The sequence below is a fragment of the Nilaparvata lugens genome, chromosome 10 (assembly GCF_014356525.2).
Source record: "Nilaparvata lugens isolate BPH chromosome 10, ASM1435652v1, whole genome shotgun sequence".
Lineage (NCBI taxonomy): Eukaryota > Metazoa > Arthropoda > Insecta > Hemiptera > Delphacidae > Nilaparvata > Nilaparvata lugens.
This window is the reverse complement of record NC_052513.1, coordinates 10,118,032-10,145,895: the sequence shown is the minus strand read 5'-3', so window position 1 is coordinate 10,145,895 and position 27,864 is coordinate 10,118,032. Positions and strand designations below refer to the sequence as shown.

The 27,864-nt window shown below is 33.5% G+C and overlaps 1 protein-coding gene across 1 annotated transcript in view; it reads left to right on the top strand.

Moving 5' to 3' along the window:
* The window catches only part of LOC111062948 (SEC14-like protein 1), a 70,741-nt gene that overhangs the window by 13,235 nt on the left and 29,642 nt on the right, over positions 1 to 27,864 (top strand). The window contains 1 exon segment of the mRNA XM_039436256.1: positions 17,831 to 17,980. Coding sequence (XP_039292190.1) covers positions 17,831 to 17,980 — 150 coding nt within the window.

The window sequence follows — 27,864 nt, the reverse complement described above, 5'->3', positions numbered from 1 at the left end:
AATTTTGATGATTGAGGTAGAAGTTTGTTTATACTCTAATCAAAACCCTCGGCTAAACAGACAACAGTTTCTTTCGTTCATTCATTTGATTTCCATAATATTAACACATAAAAACAGTTAGATGTTACCTTTCGACTCGTGTGTCTGTCGAATAAAAATCCTATGCCATTCGTTCTTCAAATTGTTGAAGATTTGTTAGTGATCGATTTTGGAATGTCCGTTTGTGTCTGAAAACCCCTTTGTTTTTTGTATAAATCAAAAGTAAATGTGATTTAAAAATTCATTCACTTAAGTTTACATTACATTGATTCACATTAGTTTTCCGATCCGTCTTCAAGTTTCTGCTCTGTAGCGAATTGAATTCAGATCGAACTGTTAACCTGCCCCCATATATTCAGAATGTATCATTTGATTTAGTATTTCCGTTTCTAAGTATTTATTATATTATTTTGTGAAATTAAACAAGTAATACGATAATACTGTATGTTTCAAAAACTGGTGCACAGGTAGCCTATGTCTATATAGCTAGTCTGTGTGAAAATATTTGTAGACTCGTGCGTCACAAATTACTTCTTCATCGTGTCTGCGGAAAGTCTGTCGATAGTCTGCGCTTTTCTGCTTTACGTAATAAGAACAGTTATTTTTCCAGGTTATCAATAATGCAATATCGTTTTAAATTCGTTTACCGGAAGAGATCGATGGCAAAGGTCACTGAAGCGATAATAACAATTGGAGGTGTTGATGCATCTGTAGTATATTTAAACTGTGTGACGTCATGCTGTGACCAAAATGCTCTTCATAATTGGAGTTGAAGTGGCGAAATGCATGTGACGTATTGTAGTAGCAGATATTGAAATAGACCTGCTACCTATTGACTGACCGCTGGCTGCTCTTTGCACTGGTTGTGGCCTTGTAGGGAAGAAGTTTGGAGAGGAGAAGACTCATCCATTTTCGGGCAAGCTAGCCTACTACTTGGGCGTTAATAGTTTATTGCCACCGTAATTGGTTTCAGTAGAAGAGACTTTTTCGTCGGCAACCATGACTGAACATAGCTGAGATCGATAATTTGTGGATTAGATGACATAAGAAGTTGAAAATTGTCTATGTTTATTGATTAAGCATGTTTCTGGAAAGTTAGCTGCCAAATGTATATCAGAAATTGATAACTTTCTGTTGTATTGTTAGTTGAATGTAGCTGTAGCATACTGTTTTTATGTAGAGCATCTGAGCACATAGATACAATGAAGCTGTGTGCTTCAGCACATAGTAAGGGCCAAACCACACGAAGGGTTTTTTTCAGACGTTTTCAGATGAGTCTACAGGGCAGGAATCTCTCGTCTGAAAACGCCTGAAAAAACGCTTCGTGTGACTTGGCCCTTATTTTGTGTCGATTGAAGTATGATCATTATCATTGTACTTGAACCACCAATCTTATTGCGTAATTACTAATATTGATATGTTTTTTCAACTTATCGGATGATTTCCCCGTGTATTTATCGAATAGGGTCATACCTATGGATAGAGGGCAGCAAGATAACTTCAATTCGCTACCTCACTCCTATAAGCTTCTAAATATCGAATAAAAAAGGTTATTGCCCCCTCAATAACTCGAATTGCTGTGAAAAGGTCACTTGGTTACTGTTGCACCACTTCCAACAATACAAAATTGCGCACCCTTGCAAAACTTTATTTCATGAGAATCTGCTTTCTGCTGGATATTCTTGGAAAATGAAAAAGGTTTAGTCTGGAATCTATGTTAACTTCTTATCTCGTTAAGACCTAGAAATGGTTTGGAATTTAGTTAGTATTCTAGCTATCCTTTCTTGAGGAATCAAAAAATTGAATTTCATTCATTCTTAAAATTATTTATTGGTGCGAAGATTTCTGAAATGTAATAATGTTATCTATATTATCAGAAAATATCTTGGCATTTAAAACACAGTATAATTGCAACTGTTCTATACAAACCTACATTAATACTTACCGGTATTTATAGTAATACAAACATACAATCTGAGGATAACTTTGAAATAAAATTACGAAATTGTTTGTCCATCCCACTTATCTGAGATCGATTTTGAATATGGGTTTGTGAAGCCTGTTTTGAAAAGCATGCAATCTTTGTACATAGAGTCAGTCCATCAGTTCGCATCACAGATTACGAATAATCCGTTTTTAATGAGCAAATAACATATTAATTAACAACTTACGCGAAATACTCCAATTGAATCCATGATAATAAACAAGTCTTAATGGTTTGTTTGCAATAAAATTTGCGTTTCAATTTTGGGTATTTTGAATGTATAATGTGGGCGCAATGACGCACTGTAATCACATCAGTTCAGTTTATTCATTCATTGAAAATGTAAATCCGTTTTTAATGCGGCTCGCTGATAAGGTGTTGATGCTTTTACCCATTAAATGAATCCTGCAATACTGGATATCGATTTATTTGTTGAATCAACAGGCCATAACTCATAGTGAAGTGCATTTGTTTGTAAACTGTCAGAAAATCATCGGTCAGCTAAGTGATGTCGACTTGATCGGATTGATCGGCAAGAATGTGAAATGTCCCCCGCATGAACTTTCCACTGCAGGTCTTGGCGAAAGGTCACCGCCAACAATGTTAGATATGATTTGATAAAAAGTAACAGCCCAATACTTTACTTATTCAGGGCGGAAAGTGAAGCCGGGTCTTAAAGGTCAAGGATCTATTTGCTCGATATACCCAACTCATCTTCTAAAATCTAAGTAATTGTTATTGTTCAAGTACCGGTCGGTACATCAAGTACTGTAATTGTTTTTTTTTCTAATTTCACTAGTTATTTACTAATAAAAAGTTTGATTTTGAATATCTCATCAAATGAATTCAGATTTTCTAAATATTTTACTATTCCCAAATGTTTTAAAGGTCATCGGGAACTGCAAGTAGTATTTGGCAAGGGTTTTGGGTATTAGACAGTTTGGGGTGGACCGGTCTTGAAATTATGTGATTCGTCTTTCGAAGGCGATGCCGACGTATTTCGAATCACTTGCATTCTGAAGTGTGGAATTGAGATTAGAATAACAATCATCAAATGCCAGATTAATAATATAATATTCACACTTATCAAAACAGCAATGTAATACAATGCAATGCAATATAATGCAGTCTCTAATTGAAAATTTTACTTTCATTTCCTCAATTTTGGATTCTGTATAAAGTTTCCCCTCTGATGGAAATCATGCAAATTTGTTCCAATTCATTCAGTGAGTCATATAATATCTAAAGGTAGAAAAATATTGATATTTGCAGCTTTGACCACTTTTTTCCTTTTTCGAACTTTTCTTCGTTCAATCTGGTCTTTATATTCATTCCCTCCAATTTTGTGGAATCGTTCAATTAAAAAGTTACTCAGTAAATGAGAATTTTGAAGTTTCGATCGTGTTGCCAGTTAATGGACTTTTATCACGAAAGTGAGTGGGATTTTTTCAAGCTTTGCTTGAACCTTTTCGAACGCTTCGTGAATCGCCAAAGCTTTAAAGGTTTAATAAACGCTGATTCGATAAAGAATTACTCGCTCCAAATTTAACCCACAACTGCAGTCCTCGTTTTCATTCATGCTATTGAAACGTTTTTATTAGAACGTAATATGTTTACTCTCTTCGAATGGTTTTAATGAAAACAAAAATTCAGTTATCCTCAATTGCATCAATCATCAATGCAATGTTTCAATTCATGAATTCATCAATTCATGAATGTTTCATTCATGAATTCAACCGATTCAACAATTTCTTGGAAATACCATTTCATGGAAATACCATTTCATGAAAATAGTTGAGTTTGAATAGTCTTTTCAGAGATTGAAATCCCTCATTTAAAATTATAAATGTAAATTCTTCTCGACCACATTCCAAGCTCTATTGTCAACATGTATTTTATCTGGAAGCAAATTTCCCAATTTGTAGCTGTGTAGCTGTGTCTGTAGGAGGAAAAAATCATATACTATTTTAATATGGAGTTGTAATTGTAGTTCATGAAGTTTGAACATTTATTTCAAATAATTTAATTTAACTTTGAACGATTAGCACTGATACTGTATGCGCAGTTATATTTTATATCGTCTGTCTAGACCTCACTCCAGTCTAGACGTGTCGACTTGTGCGTGTTTATAGGAGTGTTTACGGAAGCTGAATTCAGCATTGTTGAACCACTGTATCTGCAAAATTAATTTCTGTGTTGAAAATATATTAGTAAAATTATCTTTCTATTCAATTCCAATTTTTCTGTAGGAAATTTACATTTAAAAATATAATGCAGTTCCAATAAATTTTACCCATAAATGTGGCTCAATTTTTTAATCTTCAAATCTTCACCAATACCAAAATGTTTGTCTCCAGAAAAAACATTGTCCCCATTCCGTCGAAACTTTTTCGGGAGCAAGCACAGGGTGCGTTTTGACATGATGCGGAAACGACACTAGGTCTCCATTCCTCGTCGTGACCCTATTCAGGAGATCGATATAGCACCGCAATAATGCGGCCCTTCTACTATAGTTTTCCCAATATACAGTAATAATACCAGAATGAGAAAAATACCGTTCATTCAATGCTGCTGTATTGTTTGTTTATCTCGCCGGCAGCGGACTTCTTTCTTCAGCTTGTGGGCCTCTTTGTTTGGCTCTCTCAGCCCTCTCTGTCTGTCCCGTAGGCCTCTTTGTCTATCATCTGTGTTAACCGTGACCCACTGCCTCAGTGCTAACGATGAGGTGGGTTGTTGTGTGTTGTGGGTGTCTGAAATTAGAATGTGGCGTGTTTTGGTGATGGTCGAATTTAGCCCGGAGTGTTGTTATCGGTTACAAGGGTTTAATCATGGTAGCCGCAAACCCAACAGGGTTTAGCATTTGATCAACTGACTCACTACGCAGACCGAAATAGTTATTTGTGCAACTAGTGCGCAAAGTGTCAGTTTGCTGCACCGAAAGAAACGTTTACGCCCGAGCCGTAGGCGAGGGCGGAATGGTTTCTTGAGTGCAGCAGAGGAACTTTGCGCACGTATTTCACATTAAGTTTTTCCTACAGTTACCATTGAATATGAAAAATGGGTAATTATGGGTAAAATTGCCTGAATAATGTATGTGTGTTTGAATGGCGAGGCAGCTGTGTGGTGTGTGCTGTGGTGGCACTGTGCTGTTGCTGTTCTCGTTATAATATCTACTTAATAATTAGCGCGTTGTGCTTGGTTGCACCTCTGCTCACTATAGCAGCCACAGCAGTCACTGTTACCAACTTCATTTTGATTTTGCTGCACTGTTGCTCCATATAACCTACTAAGTATTTTGCGTTGCCATGTTGCAAATCTGGAGTGCAGAAAAATTTTTCCCGCACTAGAGCGGAAAAGTGATTCTTTGCGTTCTGTAATGAGTGCAGCAATGGCCACTTTTCAACGTAACTGTAGGAAAATATTATAACGCAACTATAGCAGGGTGAAAATTTTTACAAAAAAGAAAATCATAATGCAAATTATTATGCGATTGTAGCAGGGTGTTCTAAAAAATACACTTAATTTTCCTCAACCGTGCAAAATTTACAAGAGAAGAAAATTCATTATAAATACATATCTATTAGGGGAAAAATAAAATTGGGATGAATGAAAAGAGCTTGAAGGTGAAATTTGTGGTCTAAGATCGCCATTATCCGTTGGAAGACTGCTAAAAGAAGTAGAAATAGAAGAGGATAAAGAGAAAAGAAAGAGAATGAAAAACTGTAGTAGAAAGAGGAACAATTTTTCATTATTGAAAAAGTGTTGAAGCAAATAAACCAAATCTTTTCCAATATTTTATAATGAAACTTTTTAAGATGGCATTCTATAAATTTTTGGTCCTAGATATGGATATTCTCTTGCAATATTTGACTTGTTGCTCCAGTGATTCGAGTCTATTATCTGGAATTGATTGATTAGCTCTGAATGTTTCCACTCAAAACAATTTGGCCGTAAACCAATGCTATTGATTGTGCTGCACTGTTCAATGGAGCTTGAAAGTGCCGCATTATGTTTGTTTAGGTCCTGTATATTAGGATTGTGTGGCTTCATATTATTCCAATTTGAAGTTGAGTCTAATTACCGCTCACCGCTGTAACAGTATCTAACTTATATTTGATGACAGTATTACAGTTGCATGACTATGCTAAAACCTTGGAACTTGGTCCCTCATGGTACCGCTCACTTTTCACCAATCTTTCTCGCAACAATTATAAACTCATTTAACTTGTACGTGTATTGTTCGTACTTTCGTACCATTTTAGCTGAAAATATCTCAAGATTTAACTGATTTTAACTGAAGTTTCTGTTATAAAAATATGAGGTGTCATCATCAATATTTCTCTTACCTCAGAGTCTTTATAAACTGATGCATCTCTTTTGTCAATAAATTTCCAATGCTAATTGTTAAAAATGCTGATAAATTTCTAAATTATATCGTGAGAGACTTAGATAATCTGATAGTATGCTATGCATTAACTTCCCAATACAGTGAAATACGTGAGTAGATTTCAAGTTTCTAATTTCATTGATATTTACTATTCTATAATTATCATTCAATAGAAAAAAATCAAGCTTTACTAAATGTATGTTGTAACTGTCATTGTCTTTATTACTATGGGTAATAACGACTTTCCAATGCATTCTATCGTGAGAGATTTAGATATTCTGAGAGTACGCTATACATAAACAATATAGTAAAATATGTGGGTGGATTTCAAGTTTCTAATTTCATTGATATTTATTATTCTATTGATAAAAACTGTTCTATAATTTTCATTATCAAGCTTTAAAAAGCAACTTTCACTTTCTTTGTTAGGTACTGAGGGTAATAACGACTTTTCAATAATATTCTATACAAAAAAATCAAGCTTTGAAAAGTAACTTTCACTTTCTTTGTTAGGTTCTGAGGGTAATAATGACGTTTCAATAATTATTCAATTCGAGGGATCAAACTTTTAATAACTATGATTTCTTGTAATCAACTTGAAAAAACTTTTTCTTTCGAAGTAATTACATGCTCTGATTACCAAGAAAACCTTCGTTCAGGTGACGTTTGAAGAAAATACTTTTGAAGTCCTGATTTGACCTTGACCAAAGTTGAGCTGGAGCCTAGTTCGATGGACTTGAATCAAGGTGTTTGAGATATGCACCGTCACCGCCACCCCAACAACCGTCCACCTCCCGACAAAAGCTCAATCTGTTGTGGCAATTTGCGTTTCTACCAACCACTGAATAAATTAGGCTGGCCGTCGTTTCGCAACAAAACAGTTTTGCATGCAAACAGTCGTGCCTGCCCGCCGATCATTGATTCAGACTTTCCCACTCTCCTCAAGTGGTGGCGCAAATTCACCTCAAATCAGTGCATGTTTCTCTAGAAGCGTGCGTCACCAATCTCAACTTTCTTCTTCATTTTATCCTCGTCTCCTCCTCCTCCTCCTCATCCTCCACCCCTTTTTCATTTCCTCCTTCTCTTCCTTCTAATACTCCTTATCCTTTTTCTCCCTCCTCTTCCTCCTCCTACTTCTCGTCCCTTCACTCCCACTCACTTCTCTTTAGCCTTAATCTTCTCTTTCTCCTTCTCTCTTTGTACTTGTGTTTCTCCAAATTTTTCATTTTCTTCCTCGTACTTTCTATATTTTTGTCCTTTTATTTATCACTCATCTTCATTCTCCCACATTCTGATTTTCTAAACTCTGTTTTCCTTCACATTGCTGTTTTTTCCGTTTTTCTTACTCATTTCTCCCTACTATTTTACTCCGAATGCTCTTTATTCCTCTCTCATGTTTCTTATTTTCAATTTTCTCTTCTGGTTCCTCCTGCTTAATTCTCTTCTTTTTCTGTGCTTTACAGCAGTTTTTTCTTTCACTTACTCCCAATTTCCCCCATAGCTCTTATCTAACTTCTATATTTTCACCTTCCCTCATCTTGCTCCTCCCCTCCCTCATCTCTATATACTCTCTCCTTCTTACAATTCTTCACACTCTTCCCCTCCCTCCTACTCTACCTCACTCCCTTTCAACATTCATAGCTCCATGTTTCTTTCTCCATCTCGCTTCTCATTTTTTCGTTCTTAACCCTTCATTTCCTCTTTCTCCCTTCCTTCCTCTTTTCAACGCCTATATTCCTTACAACTCCTCTTCTCCACTAATCCTTGCCTTCCTTCCGATTCCCATCTAAACCAGTGCAAACCACCTCTGACCTGTTCGAATTACATGCAAACACCCAGTTTATCCGTTTATTATTCAGGAAAGACTCACGCCTCACATGTCAAGTCCTCGTGGCAATATTTTGCGATAAGGTCGTTGGCAGATCGCGTTCTTAATGCTGAATTTATCCATTTGTTGCTCTAGAACCTTGTGTGTTTCATTATAATACGTCTCAATGTCGTGTTCACCGTTTTCTCTTCTGCTAAGATGCTAATTTATTGTTTTGATAACAGTTATCTAGAGTTGACATCTCCATATCAAAAATCAAGAAAAATCAAGTGATGAAGCAGTGTGTGATTACATAACCTTAACTTTTGGACAACATTAACATTTTATCAAAATTTTTGGAGAGAAATAGTACAGGCTCAGCCTAGTTTTTCCTCCAATGTCATAATTGTATTATGATTATTATGTTTTATACAATAAATGAATAATATAATAAAATAATAATATCAGTATAACCCATACAATTTCTAGATTATCCTAGTACTGATGAACGCTAATTTAATAATACAAAATTCAACTGCTCTCTCTCAATAAAACCTTCTCAAATAGAATTGCTCTTTGAGAATGAAACTCATATATTTATGCAGTTTTTGTTATTCATTAAGAGGAAATATTTTCCTTGTTCATAAAAAACTAAGATAATCAATCTCCATAATTAATTATTGATAAAATTTATTCAAGTGCACTCAAACTCATCAAGTCTTAATCGTTTATGCAAGGCTTGTAGTGTAGAGTGGAGTTTCCTTCTCACCGACTTTGGAACTTGAAAGAAGTTTCTCAAAAGAAGACAAAGTTTTCTTGTCGAGCAAAGAAGCTTAGTTGGAATTTCGAAAAGAAGGAACAATGACGAAGAAGAAGATATCTCGAGACTGGAAAATCGAAATTCTTGTTGGAGGAATGGAAGACTGAGTTTTTCGCCTCTGAAAGTAGGCTAAAATGCAAGCTGTTCCACAACAATTTATACTATCAAGGAATCAAGCGCTATACAGCGTAATAATCACTCAAAATTGGAAGTTACTTAACAAATGTGAGAATGAAATCAGTCAATCATTTTTGTTTATTTCTAATACTTTGTGATGCGGATTGGTCTTTGAAATTGAAGTTCAAACAGCAAACTTTGAAATTGTTTTATATTGAACACAGTTTCTCCCACTTGTTAGTATAGCTGGATCGTATTTATTTCAATTAATTACTGTAAATTATATATAATTCCAGTGTGAATAAATAAATATTGCATCACTGAACTCTGGGCTTTTTTATTTCGTTGAATTGATAGATGTGTATAAAAATAATTTCAATATAATACAAAATAATTCGTTGCCAAACATAACTCTAAACTAAATTAAATCGTTTTCATTTTTCAGGTTGGTGTTTTTGATACTATCAAAATATTTGTTTCTTGTAACGTGAGTAATATCGTAGCCTATTCATTTCTACGAGTTGAATGATATTTATTATGATTTCATTTATTCATTCATATTGTACGTAGATTTAACGCTATTTCAACCCCTTACAATCTGATTAGAAATTATGGTAATATTTCTTAATTTTTCTTAGGTTGTTTGTAATGTTGTATGGAGTCTAATGTAGACTCCAAAAAGCAATGTAGGATATGATGTAAAATTCGTCCAACTATATACTTTGTTATATACTTTAGTAATATAACTGTAAATACTTGCAGTCGTTTTCCAAATTTTTCCGTATTAGTCTTGGTTTGAAGTATTTGTCCTGCAGCTTCTGCTAAATCAAATGGGCATAATTTATCAGATTAGGGATACAAGTCAAAGTAGAATGAAAAAGAGGACAAAGTCGATGGTGACAGTAGGATTTTTTCCTAAATATTACATCTGTCTTGAAGTAATCTACAAAACATCAGATCATGCATCATTCTTCATCCAAGTCATTCCGATTACTGTGTATAAAATAATTTCAATTTTCTTCATTCTACATCATTTTGATTGATTGCTTTTTATCAAGTGCAAAATAGATTCTCTCGTTTTGCTATTCTGAGTAATACCTCTGATTGTCAATGACTAAGTTTATGAATCATTGATTATTTGTCTGTCAGTTATTTTTCGTCATCACTATTGATCGCTTGAAAGATTGAACAAACATTAACAAAGAAGCACGATCATATCCCTGTTAGCAGTAACTCCTTAATTAATTCTTCATTGTGAAATTTATCGATTAGTCTTTTGCTCCGCTTTTGTACTAGTGAATAATGAGTCATAGAATTCGTACAGTAATATTAACAGTCAAATTATTCATCTACGAATATCCTAATATTAATTATTAATACTGTCATTCTGCTTTCATCTTCTGTTTTGAAAACTACTATTATATGCATCAAGCAACACAGTTGTATAATAAGAATCTTGTAAACCGGGAACATTTGACATGAAAATGCACTCACAATGCACAAGTTACATTTATTTCTCACGACGCATGTTTGTCTAGTGTAAATACATCACACTGACAGTTGTTGTTGTCTACTGTTTCAGAAGACTTCTAAATTTTTATGGAAACTGCCCTAGATTATAGATAGAAGTTTTTTGTTTATTACAAAATTTTCTATTTTTATCGAGATAAAAACAAAAGTGCTGAATACTTTCGTTCAGGTATTAGATCTTCATTTGTCTGTTATTGAACTAAATTCATTGAAGTGGAAGCATATATTTTGCTGTCAAGTAAACTTTACGATGTTTCAACTGTAATTTGGCTGTCATGCCTTTTTAAAATTGAGTCTCCATTGACAGCCACTGCTGACTTGAACAGCTCAACTTTTCACATGCTGTCAGGAGTTGGAAAATAATGCAGGAAAATTAAACGGCGAATTTTATAGTTGTTGAGCAGTTTGGATGCCTGACATTGAGTGCTGTTATTATCTTTGAATGGCATGTCGCTCTAGTTATCGACAGACCAATAATCTTGTTCAGCTCTTCTTTTTGTAATGGGTGTTTAGTGTTTTTCCGGAAATTTATCTGCATAAGCTTTCATGTGTATTGCTTTAAGATTTGAAATACAACAGTAACTTGATGTATTTCAAGCGAACTTATCAATAAAGTATGGAAAACTTGGAATTTTCCGGAACTTTATCTGCATTAAAATGTTTTGATTCAAAATCATTTATTTATAGCATTCAAGAAATGAAATTCAGGGTGATGTGTTTGCAAGGGTGCCCACAGGAGGGGGGAGTGGTAAAGAAGCAGGCTGCGTCATTGAATTCTTGGGGAGGGCTCAAAAACAATTCTTAGGGTATTGCTAAAATTTGTGATATTTGGGGGAGGGCGCGTCGTTGTACTTTGAGAGATCCTTTTTTATTCTTAACATTTGTATTTTAAGTCATTGAATTTGGGGGGCTGTTGTATTTGAAACCTTCATTTGGATAAAAATGCAAGTACAGTATAATATTTTATGATAATTCAATGTCTTCTACTTCGAATATATTTACACATTGTCTTCGAGCCAATTAAAAATTGAAATGTTGGATTGTTATAGTATTTCATTATTGAAAAAAGTTAATCATTCGCGCTTATGTTATTCATATCAAACATTCTTTTATTCTAAGAATACTATACTATACAAACTCTGCTGTACAAACATTCAAACAATGTACGTTTTACTATACAAAATTCCTCTGGACATTTTAGAATGTCAAATTACAAAGTTAACAGAAACTCAGGGAAATGTTTATTTAGAGTAACTCAATCGATGGCAATGTTAAACGTTTCTTCTAATTGATTTTGAAAAATCTATAGATGATAAACTATGGCTATGCTATTAAAATATTGAGCGAAAGTAGAAAAAATAGAAAACCAAGATCTATACAAATGAAAGTGAACTTGACAGTTTGACTTGACAGGCATTTAGATGGTTATTCTCTTGAATCAACAACTCAACTGAAAGAGAAATGACCTTGGACTGGATATTAATATTATATTTCTTGTTTCGATATTGAGGTAGGATCAATCTTTCATTATTGGCTCTACTAGCCATGCTTTCTCAGGAATCTCTGAGTTGATACTTGAGAAAAAATTGGGTTCAGACTCACATTCACTAAAAACAAACAATATTATATGTTTGCTTGCTCAAGTGTTACTTGGTTTGGTAACTCTGGATACATGACATTGAATTATAACCATGGGACGAACTATGCTACCTCTCAAAATATTGAACTCTTTCCACTTCTAATCTTCCGTTTCCTTGTAAAGTACTCTCCAATTCACTTGAAAAATGAGTAATTTTCAATTGTAGTAGTTTTCTCTTCAATTTGATAAAATATTTACAGTCAAATTCAGAATAGATTGAAATTTCGAATTACCTAATCAATTTTTAATTGCAGCTCTTTATAATAGATAAGTCCAGTTATAGACTCAATAGCATTTCAAAGAACCAGAGTATTTATTTTTTATTGATCTAAACCGAGATATTCATCACATTATCAAATATCTATTTTATTTTTGACAATAAAACATTTCATTAATGCATTATCACCTACGTCAATGAAATAAAAATTGTGGAGTTGTGTAACAGCTCTTGAAATTTCTCTATTTACTCACTAGTCATAAAATAAAAGTTCAACATAGTAATAATTTAATGAATGAGTTTTATAATCAAATGCATTTTGATAAGACTAAATTGCTTTCTAGAGAAATGAAATTCCACATAAAAACATTATTGTTGTAGCTTTCAACGTCATTCGGTGTAATAATTCAAAAAATTCAATAAAACAAGAGAAATATCCGACCAAACGAACATCAGATTCGGTTGGTGAACAAAAACAATTGAGAATGGCAATTTAGCATTGTGCTAACGTTTCTTTGTGACCTAGCCCTTGCTTAGCATTCATCAAATTTATATTGTAAAATCTGTACGCCCTGAATCCATTGCCAATCCTTGTATATATATTCTGAATTTCATTGTCAAGGTTCCAGTTCTTATCTTGCTGTGTAGGATAAAGTCTGAAGAGCATCTCAGTGTGTATACTAAGCTTCACTGTTTTATCAAGGTAATTTATTGTTCAAAATTCATTCACATTCACACTTCAGACACATTAATACTTCAACTTATAATTCCTATCACGTTTTTATTCGACTCAAGAATGCAAAAGTATTGCACTATTTGCAAAAGAAATTGCAGTTGGTCCTCCCCCTCATCATTCTCTTTGACGTCACAGAACTAGGTTGTAGGGTGGGCAAAAAGTCGATCCCTTTTGTAAGTTGCATCATTTGGAATGCAGAACGTTTTTTTTTGGAAAAATGGTAATTTGGCAATGAATTAAAATTTTCGGATTTTTTTTCTGAACTTGAAGAAGCCTTGCCAATGTCAAGTAAGGAAAGCTTTACGTCCGATGGGACAGCTTTTAGAACCTGTTTAACCTGATTTGAGAAAATAAAAAGAGTTGGATATGAGACTTGGATCATTTTACTTAATAAAATGCCAACTTCTCATTTCACTGACCAGGTATTCGAAATTTCTCGAAATAATTGGTAAAATGCAGCTTGAACTACAAAACTCCATCCAGCTTATGTTTATTTTGAGGTTTTGCAGACTTGTTCGTATCAAATATTTCCTATTTTTAATATGTTATAACTCGATCATTCTTTTGAAAAAATCTTTGTCAAAGAACTGAACCTATTAATGTCATTTTCGAATAGAACATTGAGTTCTACATTGTAGGCTACTCCTTAAACATAGATGGACTCCTCCTTGAACTTAGAAGATGTTTTGCATGTTTTTTTTTAATATGTATCAAACTTGTATGTGTGTGTGTGAAATGAAAAAAAAATACACTACTTGTTCAGTGCATGTTTCAAATGTGATACCATAGACTAAATAAATATTTCTTAAATCTCTAGTGATACTTGTACCTTGGAATAACCAATCTATAATTTCCTCCATGCTTGTACGCGATAGAATGGTCAACATCATAGTGTTAGCGATGTTTCTTATTTAAAATCATGATAAAATTCTATGGAAAATGTCTGGTTCGAACACATTTCTGAATGTCAGATTTATAAATAGAGCAGTAAAAATATATTTTTATCAATATGTCAGACCAGCTTAACATGAGAATTGTCCACTATAATCCATCTCCTGTATACCTTATAAATTTTGCACTCTTCGGTTGGCAGAGCAAAAACGTCACTTGAGGGTCAGCTGCCATAAAAAAATATGACAAGTGTAAAAGCCGTTCAAGCTCTTATTCGACATTTTTCCATGGAAGTACAGACAAGTGACTCTTCGGGTGTGGGTTGAATCAATACCTACTATTACTAAGTAAATATTGGTTGAATGTTAGCTTATTATAGTGCACTACAAATCAACTTGTGTTTTTTTGTTTTTTAAGTTCTTGCTTCTGAGCTCTTGAAATACATATGTAATTAATTATTATAGAAAATCGCTAGTTCTCATTAACATGTTAAATGTTAAAAACTTGATAACTGACCTGATAACTAATACTGCAACGTGATACAGTCCTGGATTACAAAGTATTGGTAATTTTTTCATATTTTTCCAGTCTCATTATTAAGAAAATCGAAAATACTAAATCATATTAGCGTAATTTAATAATTCATTTATAATCAATTCTACTTTACTTATATTATTATTATTATGATACTAATATTATATAAATACTTCAAAAAAGTGAAAATGTATCTTTTATAAATAAACCTTGAGTTGATTAGACCATTGAAATTGAATTTATCCAAGTAGCAGTTTTTTGTATGACATTTTAATGTACGAGAAACACAAAATAGTAATATGCAGTAATTCTACATAAGTAAATGGGACATGGGAGTTCAGTTTTCTCCACTCTAACATATTTTCAATCAAATATATCTCTTGATTAGTGTTGAATGTTGAAGACATCGATTAGATTCAATCTTAATTAATAATATTTGTTTATACTTTAGTGCTAATTCTTTCTGATTTGATTAATATCAGTCTATTAGTTGTTGATACTAATAGCTACTACACCATAGAGTAAAGATATCGTTCAACTAATTTCTTGACCATACCTAGATTATTTGTCTCTGGCTACACAGAAATAAAACTTTATTGCTTCTTGACCGAGTGAAATATCAAATTTGAGGAGCTAGAATTATGGAAAAAGGTCATCCTGTAGTGTAGTACTATATTTTCACTTTTCATACATTATTCGATGTTTGTTCTATTAAGCTTCGGTAAAAAGAAAGCAATTTTTCTACTGCAGTTGTTTTTGACGCAAATTGCGTCTTAGCTCTTTCTCCTTTCTTTCCGCTCCTCCACCCCACTGTACCTCATCACCACTCCAGCCGCAAGTTGCGTTAGCTCCCCCACCCCACATCCACCATCTTATCGGGTTACATCCCTTAATCGTGGTTAGATTAAACTGATCTTATATTTCATCATCGTCGAAAAGCTTTGTTATTGCAACCTTGAGTAGAGCTGCACAAACTTCTTGTATTATTTTCATTATTTCTCTTGTCTGAAGAAATGATACATCTTTTCTAATCTCAATTTCACAGTTAAAAGGGCAGATGAAAAATTCGAGGAATTCAAAGTGATTTGAACTGGAGCATTTTTATAATATTGTTTCATTCAAACTGTTCATGGACTAAGACAAATTTTCAAATTCCATTAGGCCTATTAGCAAACTTCCTATTTATAATAGAATTATTCAAAGTTTTATAAATGTTGAGAATACCAGTGGTATTCTATTCATAGTGTTAACACTATGTGGTATTCATCATGTTAACACTGATCTTTTCATGGATCTACTGAACAGAATATTAAGATGTGTGTATAAGGGTTGTCATAAGTTCATTCTTCTAAAATTCAGGTACTAAATTTTGTTCTAAATTCAGTTCTTTAGAATTTTATATACAGTACTAGGTAGTGTAACATTATCATTCATATACAAAATTCAATCAGGCTAGTACCGAAGAAAATATTATGAACAGATGGAACTAGAAATTTTTTTCATTTCTCTGTTCTAGTAGCTGGGAACTTGAATGGTTATCCATCGGGGAAGGGACTATCTCAAACAGCTCCTCCCGCATTTAAATGTCCTCTATAATCTGTTGCTCTCCCCCTAGTTAGTTCTATTGAATCAGCTACAATGGGCGGCTCTATTATAGTGGCAGATTGTTTACTAACTCAGCTCCCTTCCTAGTTGGAAGCTTATTTGTGAAGCCAAACTGTGCCACGGCATGGATGAATATTACCCTCATCGATGACATACAATTTTTCAAATGTATTGTGCCGGGTGAATCGGGGTCTATCGATTCTTATTGTTGGGAAGGAAAGATATATCAAATAGGTCCACCGAAATAGAGCTTCTTTTGTCAAAAGAACCTATCAACAAGTGTGATATAGTATGTCTTCAACAATTTATTTTCTTTAAGGACGAGACCATATAAGGCGTTTTTTCAGGCACCAACTCAATCAGCCAATGGGAGAGCTTCCTGTCCCACTGACTCTAAAAAACCGCCTGAAAACGCATCATTGGAGTTGGTTGAGACGCTGGCTCTGTGTAAACCAGAGACCCCAAGTTCGAACCTCGGCGAGGCCAGATATTTTCCTCGGATGGGCATGTTACTTATCGGTCCCGGCTGCCTAAAAACAGTCGTCAAGTCATGTCAGAGATCCTAAAATGTTTCAGTTGTGACCTGAAAACTATGACATCAGACCTGATCCAGTCAGGTCACTCGGCATCCATTTATTTATAATAAAAATTTGCTTATCTTCTTGTCACTCAAGTTTTCTTCGTTTAATCAATTTATGCAATTATTCTTTGTTTATTATTTCATCATCATCATCCTATGGTGTGTCCAAGTTATAATGCAGTATTACATTGGTATCCTTGTCATTCTTAAAAGCAGTTAGCGCTATCCTTCCCTACCTCCGCAACGTTACCAGATCGTTTTTTAACAACGTAGAATTATAATTAACAAAATATTTAATTTCAATTATGAACATTTATTATTTAATCATTGAATAATAAATATACTTGACGACTAAAATGTAATTGATTATTATCAACAAGAATGAACAGTTTATATTACATCAGATATACCGCTATCAGTTATCCTCTATAGAAGGCAGTTGCAAGTCGGCAACGCTGCCTCCTATATTTCTCCACTACAATTTTAACATTCGTTTTTCATTTCATTTTTCATCCCACTGAGCACCTATGAAAGGGGTATAAGGATTTGTCAATTATAATCTAAGTCGTCAATTTTTTGCATTCCATAATGCAAAAAGAATTCCTCACTGGAATAAGGACGAACCTGCAACATCTCCTCCCTCACCTGAAACTTTTTCTGTTTCTTCTGAACTTTTCACCTGTAAGAGCCTTTATGCGTGTTGGCAATGAATTATAAAGCCGAATTCCTGCACTCTTTACCCCCCTCTCATACATACCAGTTCTATGAATGTCGTCTCTGAGGTTTTGTCTTTATCTGGTATTGTATGAGTGGAACAACTCTCCTGTATTGAACCTATCTTTATATTCCTATCAATAAAACAAAGAGCCTCCAAAATATATACACCTGCATATAACGTGCACCTCATTATAGACAAATATTTATATGGCACTGTTTTGTTGTAGGCATATGAAAGGAGGTTTCCAACATGTCCGCTGATCCCGGTGGTGCTCGGCTGCGAGGTGATTGAGGATAAGACGAGCTCGGACGGAGCCACCCGATTCACTGAACGCCGCTGCAAGCTCAACGTCGATGCGCCTTACATTCTCAAAAAGGTAAGCTGCTCTTTCAACTCTTCTTTCAATTTTCTCTTCTTTCTTTAAATCTCCTTTCACACTTTGAAAAGCTATTTTTCATCTTCCTTTTCTAGTTGATGACAGTTGAAGTAGTGGATTTCACGTTGAGTTAGAGCTGTTCAAATTTAGGTAGATTATTTATGTTCGAATGATAATTCCTAACTTATCTAGCGCAATTATGAATTATATGACAATGAATGAATGAATAATATTTTCTGATTTCTAATTTTAAATCTCCTCTTTTCTGTCAATTCATAGTCTGTCCCTTTCGTTGTCCATAACCCGCTCAAGTTTGAAGTCTCCCGCTTGTGACCCATAGTGGCTCCCCCCCCCCTCAATCTGTAATCCTTTTTCCTACATACTCTGTGGTCTCCCTAATCTTTTTTTACGGCGAGCTCTGTGGTCTTGACCGTTGGAATTCGAACAAAACACCACTACAACTGCAACAACCGTTGACAAAGGTGGCACAGCCACCAAAAATTTTGGAAAATATTGTAAGTTTCAAAGTGTTTTTCACATATTTGTATCGTGTTACCTATTCAAATTGATATTAATATCGGGGACCGAGCTTCGCTCTGGAGTACAAAAGCATAAAAAATTTATTACGAAAGAAGAAATTATAATAACATAACATTCATACAGAAATGTTCTATCTAATCACAGTAAATTGAGATTAATTCCCAGGGAATGAAAAAATTTCCCTCACAAAGGCCCAGTTGCACAAAAGCCGGTTAAATTTTAATCCTGATTAACTTCATGTGAACCAAATCAGAGAAGACCATTTCAAAAATATGGATCTACTGGAATTAATCAGGATTCAAAATAACCCGGCTTTTTTGCAACCGGCACTAAGTACCTGATTGAATGATTACAAAAGTTCAACAGCTGAGTCATAATTTTGACACAGTCCCACTCACATGAACTCGCTCACTCAATTCCATCACCAACAGACAACGAAATTATTATTATCAGCTGTTTTTCCCTTGAATAATAATTATCCCTTTAATGTCCTTCAGCGAGTTTTCCCAGGGATGAGACCGAGTGCAATCGAATCTTTATATTATAAACCTACTATGTTCTAAATTTCGTGAGAATCGTTAGAGCCGTTTTCGAGATCCGGTGAAATACAGACATATAAACATCCAAACATCTAAACATATAAACAGAAGTTGCTCGTTTAATAGTATAGGATAAAACTGTAAAGTGTTATGTGCAAAAAAAGAATAAAATAATATGCATAAGTGCAATAATGTAAAAATCTAGTATTACTGTATAACAAGTATTCAAATATGCAATGGAAGCTATATAGTTAGACTAAGGAATTCTGATACTGCAAATATTGACCGAAGAACTAAGTAGCTGAAGGAAATTTGAAGTATGAAACTGTCCAAATCTTCCATAAAAATTTAAGCTGATCTTCTGCTCTCCAGCTGATTCTTCCAAACAGTGCTGTCTGTTTCATCTTTCTCTTCTAGTTGATATACGTAGATCATTGAAGTTCAGTAGTAATGAACTTCAAGTTCAGAAGTCCAGTTTCAAGTTGATTTGGAGCTGATCTGGTTTGAGATGTAATATTATTGTTTGAATCTAATTTCCTAACTGATCAAGTGTAGTTATGAATAAGCTTATTGTTTGTGAAAAAGTGAGAGGCTCTTCTCCTCTAACCTCTTCCGTACTCAGAAATGCTATCTATTTCATTTTCCTCTTGTAGTTGATATGGAATTGAATTAGTGGATTTCACTGCAAGTTAGAGCTGTTGAAATATATCATTATCAAGTTTTATTGTTTGAATCACACTTCCTAATTCCTAACTGATCAATTATTACTATTTATTATGAATAATCTGAAAAGTAAGTTGCTCTTCGTTTCTAGCCTCTTCCACACTCTTGCGATACCTTTATTTCAATTCTATCCTCCTCTAGTAGTTGATGTGGATTTGAAGTAGTGAACTTCACCTTGAGTTGGAGTGTTGAGCCGTTGAACTGCCTAACTCATCAAGTGCAGTTAGGAGTAATCTCGATCTCACAGTATTAATCATATTCTGTCAATTCCAACCTCATTTTGAAAAAGATTCTTCAGTTCCTTTTATTGTCTTAAAACTGTCTCATCATTCTGTGTAGGCCTAGTTAATTATTTAGTAATTCTTTTGTTTCTGCAATGATCAATATTTACTGAATTCTCACTATTAAGCTGGTAGATTTATGAAATTCATTCGGTTGTATTGAAATCAAATAAAAAACTCAAGGCGAACCTAATTTTTGAATCTGATCAAATTTCATTGCCCTATAAGCTATAACACTGATACAAGATACTGTGCTAAGGTTTACTGGAGCTTTAGTAGCCTATCTTGTTCAAAAGCAAGTCCAACTAAAAACGTATACATATCAAAATAGTCTTCATATCTCTTATTTTAAGAGCTGTATTTTGGTAAATAAAAAGTGAGATTTGATAACCTTTTGCTGTTATTTGCTTACACCACAGATCTAACCTTGTTTACTTAGTCTTAAATTCGTATGAAGGACATAGGATAGTTTATCTGAGAGACGATATTTTCAGTGAAACCCCGGTTTTTCTAGTCATTGAATGATATGTTATCTAAATTTTATTCATGATGATTTTATTCTAAGAGTAAATAATGTTCATTTGGAATGTTTGCAAAACGTCAAAAGTTGCAGTAATGTTATCAGCGATAGAAAATTGTATGATGCAATTCACTATTGTACAATAGTGTAACTAGCTAATCATAATCATGATTCAAAACTCAACTGAGTAGCCAAATAATTGACGAATTGATGCTATATTCAACAGTGACATTTTAATCTGAGACGCAGAATTTACGTCCGGGTTCATTGGCTGGTAACTACGTAATTTCTCCAGAAAAAGGTAGCAAAATTCCCGATTGAGAATAGAGTACAAGAAATTTCCAATAAAATATTAACACTTCGATGTCCAACGATGGAAAGACTTATTTCAATCGATAAGAATTATTGTTGATGGTAGCATGGACAATCAATAAGACTGACCAACGTTGTATAAAATAAAAATAAACTCAATGAACAGAGATTGGAATAATTGATTGTAGTCAGGCTTTGGCAGATATTGAAATATTAAATTTGCAACTACCTTTTCCCATAATATTGAATGCAGGCTAGTCAATAATCACGTTTTATTTATTTGGATTGTAAAACAATTGTAAGGTAGACACTTCATTTTCGTTTGGCAAAAAATATGAATTAAAGAAAGAGATATAATAGCATAGATAAAGGATAAGCATAAGCTATATTTCTTGTCTCTGATAATAGATAACCAGGGGCCTCTTTTAATATAATTTCATAATAACTATAGACCTTAGTGAATCGAGAGCTCGTTTTCATACTTCAATTAGTATCAAACGTGTTTTTTATCATTGAAGTGGATTTTCAATTTCTTTCGAATATATGGGGCTTCGAATATATGAAGTTTTTTCAGTGTATCGTTTTTAACGACTAAAGTAATTATTGTTTTTACAAGCTGTGTAGCTGTCAAGTATTTACAATTACAACAATACACCAATTAGAATTAAATTCTATTAAAAATTATCAATTTGGAGAAAATTGATCTCCACGGATCATTTATGATAAATTCTCCTGTTAAAGTATTTTACTTTTTTTTTAATTTGCAGCAAATCCTCTGAAACTTTATACGCTTATTTACATTTACAGAAGAGTGGCCGTAGTCGAGTGGATCAGATGCTGGCTTTATGATTCAGAGGCCCGGGTTCAAATCCCGGCCCGGGCAAGATATTTATCACGGGTCACTCCCGTGTTTCGGATGGACACGTTAAGTCGTCGGTCCCGGCTGCCTAAAAATCAGTCGTTAGGTCATGTCAGAGGCCCTGAAATTGATCAGTTGCGACCTGAAAACTCTGATACCAGACCTGAGCCAACCAGGTCACTCGATATTATTATTTATTTACAGAAGAACAAAATCAAACGCCTCCTAGTATACGAAATGCGACAGAAAGTCTACTTTGCTCCAACTCTAAGCGACTCAAATGACCAATATCAATTGATTGTAACATATTTTTCCACATTAATTGTAAAAACCGTGTCAGAGAAGAAACTAACAAACGTAACTGGCTCCTATCCAGTTCTCAACCAGTTCATCAATGACCCAGAGAATTCTGATTACATAATCATACTATTGTTCATTAATGATAGATGAACATTCACAATTCACGATTCAATATTTTTTTGTTTGTTTTGTTCACGTTCCCTGTGAATTAGTTATGTAACTTCAATGGAATTCGTCCATTTATCAGATTGTTTCTACTTATTGAAAAGAAAACTGTTGAAGCATGATTCGAATGAGTAAAACAATCTCAATGAAGATTGAGACACTTTGTGTGCTCTTGATTTTTATGTCCATTCCCCGATAAATTGAATTTCATGTTATTCTATTGATGTTATTTCAAATGGAAGTACCACACAATATGTTACAGTATATCAGCTACAACAACATAAGAAATATTATTTTCCTTGAATACATCCAATAATTTAAAATACAGGTAGGCCTACAGTACAGCTACACCCAAATTTATTTCTGTTGAATAATAAAGTTAAATAATCAAATCATTTTATTGTAGAAGGCTCTTCAAAACTTCAAGATTATTACAACAGACAAAATTCAACAACATTCAAAACATTTGATAGTTGAAAAAATCACAGACAGTCAATAAATATATTATATCAAAGAGAACTAGATTAATATTGAAGCTGGTAATTGTGTTCAAGAACTTCTAAAGATTCTAAATTCAAATAATCTTATTTTAACTATACTGTATTTCTACGATCTTGTTCTGAAATTTACTATCCAGTCTAGCTATGAACACTAGCTGCAGCACTCAATAGCAATGGGACTCAAGTCATTCTTAATTTGCAGTGCTTGTTCAGTAGTCACTTCCGCCCTATGACAAAAACAAAGTCTAACCTATGTGACACAAGCCTTGAACATCACTTAATATTTAGGCCAATTGCATCTGAATCACTCACACACACACTTTCTCTCCCTCTCTCTTTCTTCCTCACAATCACTCCCGTTCTATGTTGCAATCCTCTTTCAACGGAAAAAAGGTGGGATTCGCAAATGGAAGAGAGAGAAGTTTGGTCGGGTGAATTTAGACCAGCGCAATAATAAATTGATGATTGATGTTGGTTTGCGATCAAGGGCACTTTGTAGCTGAATCCTTCAATTTAGTATTGTAAACATCTTGGTTTCTTATTCAAAATAGGCTGCAAGAGGATTTCAATTTGAGGAGAGCCTATGAGAAGACGAGGAGGAGGAGGAGGAGGAGGAGGATGAAGAGTAAAATAGGTCTGATTGTATGGAGAAAGAAATAAGTTAATGGACTGATTCTTTTGGCGAGGTGGAAATGAAAACTCAATGAATAATTACATTACTGCGCTATCAAATGCACCCGCCAATATTGATTTAGATTAATTATTTGTCATTGATTTTTCTTATAATAATTGATAAAGTTGTAATTAAATTAAAGTAGAATGGGTCTGATTATATGGAGTTAGAAATAAGTTGATTGATTGATTCTTTTGACGAGGAGGAAATGAAAACTCAATGAATAATTACATTACTGCGCTATCAAATGCACCCGCCTATATTAATTTAGATTAATTATTGTTATAGATTTTTTATAATAATTGATAGAGTTGTAATTAAATTAAAGTAGAATGGGTCTGATTGTATGGAGAAAGAAATAAGTTAATGGATTGATTCTTTTGGCTAGGTGGAAATGAAAACTCAATGAATAATCACATTACTGCGCTATCAAATGCACCCGCCAATATTAATTTAGATTAATTATTGTCATAGATTTTTTTATAATAATTGATAGAGTTGTAATTAAATTAAAGTAGAATGGGTCTGATTGTATGGAGAAAGAAATAAGTTAATGGATTGATTCTTTTGGCTAGGTGGAAATGAAAACTCAATGAATAATTACATTACTGCGTTATCAAATGCATCCGCCAATTAATTTAGATTAGTTATCTGTCATAGATTTTTTTAATAATTGATAAAGTTGTAATTAAATTAAAGTTGACGCTAAATTAATAATTTTATATAACTGTGCCAAGCACTGCATCCGAAATTGCACAATTTGACTTGCCGAAGCCGGCCACTGTAATGCCAAGTATGTTATGTATGAAAGTTGGTTTGGAAATTGAATGAAATTGAATAAATATTTTTCCTAAATTGTGTTGAATATATTGTTGATGAACAAATTAGGTAAAAATAAAGTGCGTTTAAGTGCGTTTAGGTAAAAATAGAGTGCGTTTAAAGCGATGCAAGATATCGCTGAAGAAATAGAAATATCTTGGATTTATTATTGAAGGTTTGTTACTACGGCAATGGAAGTGATATGATATTGTATTATTATTATTATTATATCGATGTATTTTTTTCGATAAAATATCGAATGCACATGTCATTCTTACAGAATGATTTGGTTATTGCGTGTGTGTGCTCCACTTTCACTATCTACATCTACACTCCATGTATCCGTGCTAAATATACTTTGATCCATTCACTTTCATTCACTCGTTCTTCGTCGTGCTCTAGATGTCCTTCCTCTGTCTCTTTCTTATCAAGATTTAGTTATCCAATTGTTTAAAATAATTCAGTGCAATGTATTAGGCATTCAACGATTTGTCCCGTTGAACGTCTTTATTGAAAACATATTTAAATTTATTAATCATTAGCTTACCCGGCGAACTTCGTACTGCCAAAAAGTCAATGTATCTCTTGTCACACTTGACTTGTCACATTTGGTGAATCATGAAATTTATTTATTTACAATCAATATTTTCATTTACATCTCAATACGGACTTCCTACCGTTTTAATACCAGTAAACAATTCTATCAAAGAGTGACGTGTTTATTACAGCTGGTAATGTGATGCTAAATCATATTATTATCACAACATGATCTTGAATCATGATGATCTTCCCGTTCTACGTTAGCCGCTCGGCCGACAATTTCGAAATACAGGTCTGTAAAATGGATTAATATATAATTATTATTAGCCCCCCCCCTTATTAAAATTGGTCAGAGGTTGGCCTGTGCTCCGCAAGGATCTAATTAAAAACTTGACCTACTGAAATCTTGAAGAATTTAAAATAGGTCTTCAACCATCCTCGGTAAATTGAGAATCTATATGCAAAATTATCAGTTCAGTAGTAACCATGTGATAATGCGTCATTCGTGAATTTTCTATCCCGTATGTGTATAAGCACATTCTTTTCTTGAAAATATCGGTCTTGACAATATTGAGTAGGCTATGAATATTAAAATAGCTTTCCAAGTTAATAATCTAGAATATGTATATATCTTAGTAGCTGTGAATATTGCAGCTTTACAATCAAATTTTTCTGTAGTCCATCAAAGTCATGCTATAGTTTTTCATTAATTGGAGTTTTGGACTGAGCAGGGATTATGAATATATATTACATTGAAATGAAATAGTTAATAATTACTTTGACAATGCGTTTTATTGGTTAATTTGTAGTGGCCAGCATTTGTGATAAGGCTGATCACATTGATGTCAAATCAAAATATGGTTTCCACTTTTCATAATACCCTGACACTTCTTCCAAGATATGAGTTCATGTTACACTATCTACTGAACTTGGGATCTTTATAAACTATTCTAAATGGAAATATAAAAACTCTATATAATGTTACAGTGTCGAAGTACCTAACTGGAATAAAAAAGATTAATATTATTCTGCATCTGAGGATGTATTTATTCTCAGGATCAGTTTATCATTGGAAGATTATCAATTTAAAGCATCAAAGAAGATAAACAGTCAGAACAGGTGCATATTTGTGAAAGTTCAGCATGCCCTGCATAATGTATGAAACTTGAGTGTTAGCGAAAGCCTTTCACTTTTATGCATACTGTATTTGTTTTTTATCGTCACTTCTCACTGTTACTAATTTATTCCAGCTGAAATTCTTATTGAAATGATTTATTATTCATTTCTTCTTTTGGTAACAAATTCAATGGTGCTCTGTTTTCTGTACTTTCCAATATACGATACGCACAACAACTTACACTAAAAAAGGATATATATTATTTTTACAATTGTTATATTGTTATATTGTTATATTGCTTTTCGAAAAAAATAAAGGTACCCCAATTTCCAAATTTCTATACGTTTCAAGGTCTCCTGAGTCCAAAAAAGTGGTTTTTGGGTATTGGTCTGTATGTGTGTGTGTGTGTGTGTGTGTGTGTGTGTGTGTGTGTGTGTGTATGAGTGTATGTGCGTCTGTGTACACGATATCTCATCCCCCAATTAACGGAATGACTTGATATTTGGAACGTGAGGTCCTTACAATATAAGGATCCGACACGAACAATTTCGATCAAATGCGATTCAAGATGGCGGCTAAAATGGCGAAAATGTTGTCAAAAACAGGGTTTTTCGCTATTTTCTCGAAAACGGCTCCAACGATTTTGATTAAAGTTATTCCTGAAACAGTCATCAATAAGCTCTATCAACTGCCTCAAGTCCCATATCATCTGTAAAAATTTCAGGAGCTCCGCCCCATCTATGCAAAGTTTGATTTTAGATTCTCAATTATCAGGCTCCAAATACAATTTAAACAAAAAAATTCAAATTGAATAGATTGAGCATGAGAATCTCTACAATTAATGTTCAGTAACATGTCCACCTAAAATTAAAAATAAGCTCGAAAATCAAGAAAATGTGATTATCCAATTGCAAACTGTTGGCAACTGTTGATTCTATTAAATGATTCACTATGAAGAGATAGCAGACCTCGTGTGTCTACAGTGTTATAGTCCTGTCACCAGCTGGCTCAAATCTTTGAATAGTATACTTGAGATGCGCGGGAACACTAGCGTCAGGTGATCAATTTTCATAACGGCAGGGAAAGTTGTGTGAGTGCGCCACACCAGATTTTTACTATTTTAAAAAAGGGTACTTACATTTTTATTTTCATTTCTATTCAAGAGTAGCCCTAACGAAAAAATACGACTATACTATACATATATGGAAGCGGTAATTGACTTGCAATTTTCTATTTTGTGTATGAAGGAAAGTAATAATGATTGTTACAAATAATCGTTAAAATCTGGTACATAATTGTAAAAATTTACAGATATTATTATGTAGCCTACTATATTTTCTTAATCAATAAATCTTACAAAATTATTCATACTTTTATTTTCCATATTTAACTAATTGAAATCCACTTATCTATAAAAAGGATTTATTCAATGATTGACATCAAAATACTTATTAAGATCTCTTGTCTTTATTAAAAGCATAACACTATTAAATGTACAAAGCATAGCACTAACAAATTTAGACATCAATTTAATATTTATTATTTCTAGACGTGAGAACCTCTCACCAATTATAAACTAATTTAATGTGTTATGTTTTGTGGTTTATTGTTCAATATTATGACTATCAAGGCCAATCATTTGTACTGTTATCAGTTTTACTTGAGCAGTGGGTGATGGGCATTGAAATACAAGATTAGTAATCCTTGAGTTTGCTTTATAATGTGATAATAAGTAGGGAAAAACATGTTTGCGGATGTATGTATCAAACTTTTATGTTTTTTCTTAGAATCGGTTGAATCGCAGCGGAATGAAAACAATTTTTCAATAATTAAAATTATTGTGAATATACTGTATGTCTTTGAATTATTTGTTACTGCCCATAGAATAATTATACTGTAGGTTTCTAATTTGACTATCTCAGATTCTTATCGGAGTGTTTTGTGTATTTGAAATATTTTTTACTGTGTCGATATATCCTATAAGTTGATAGTGTCT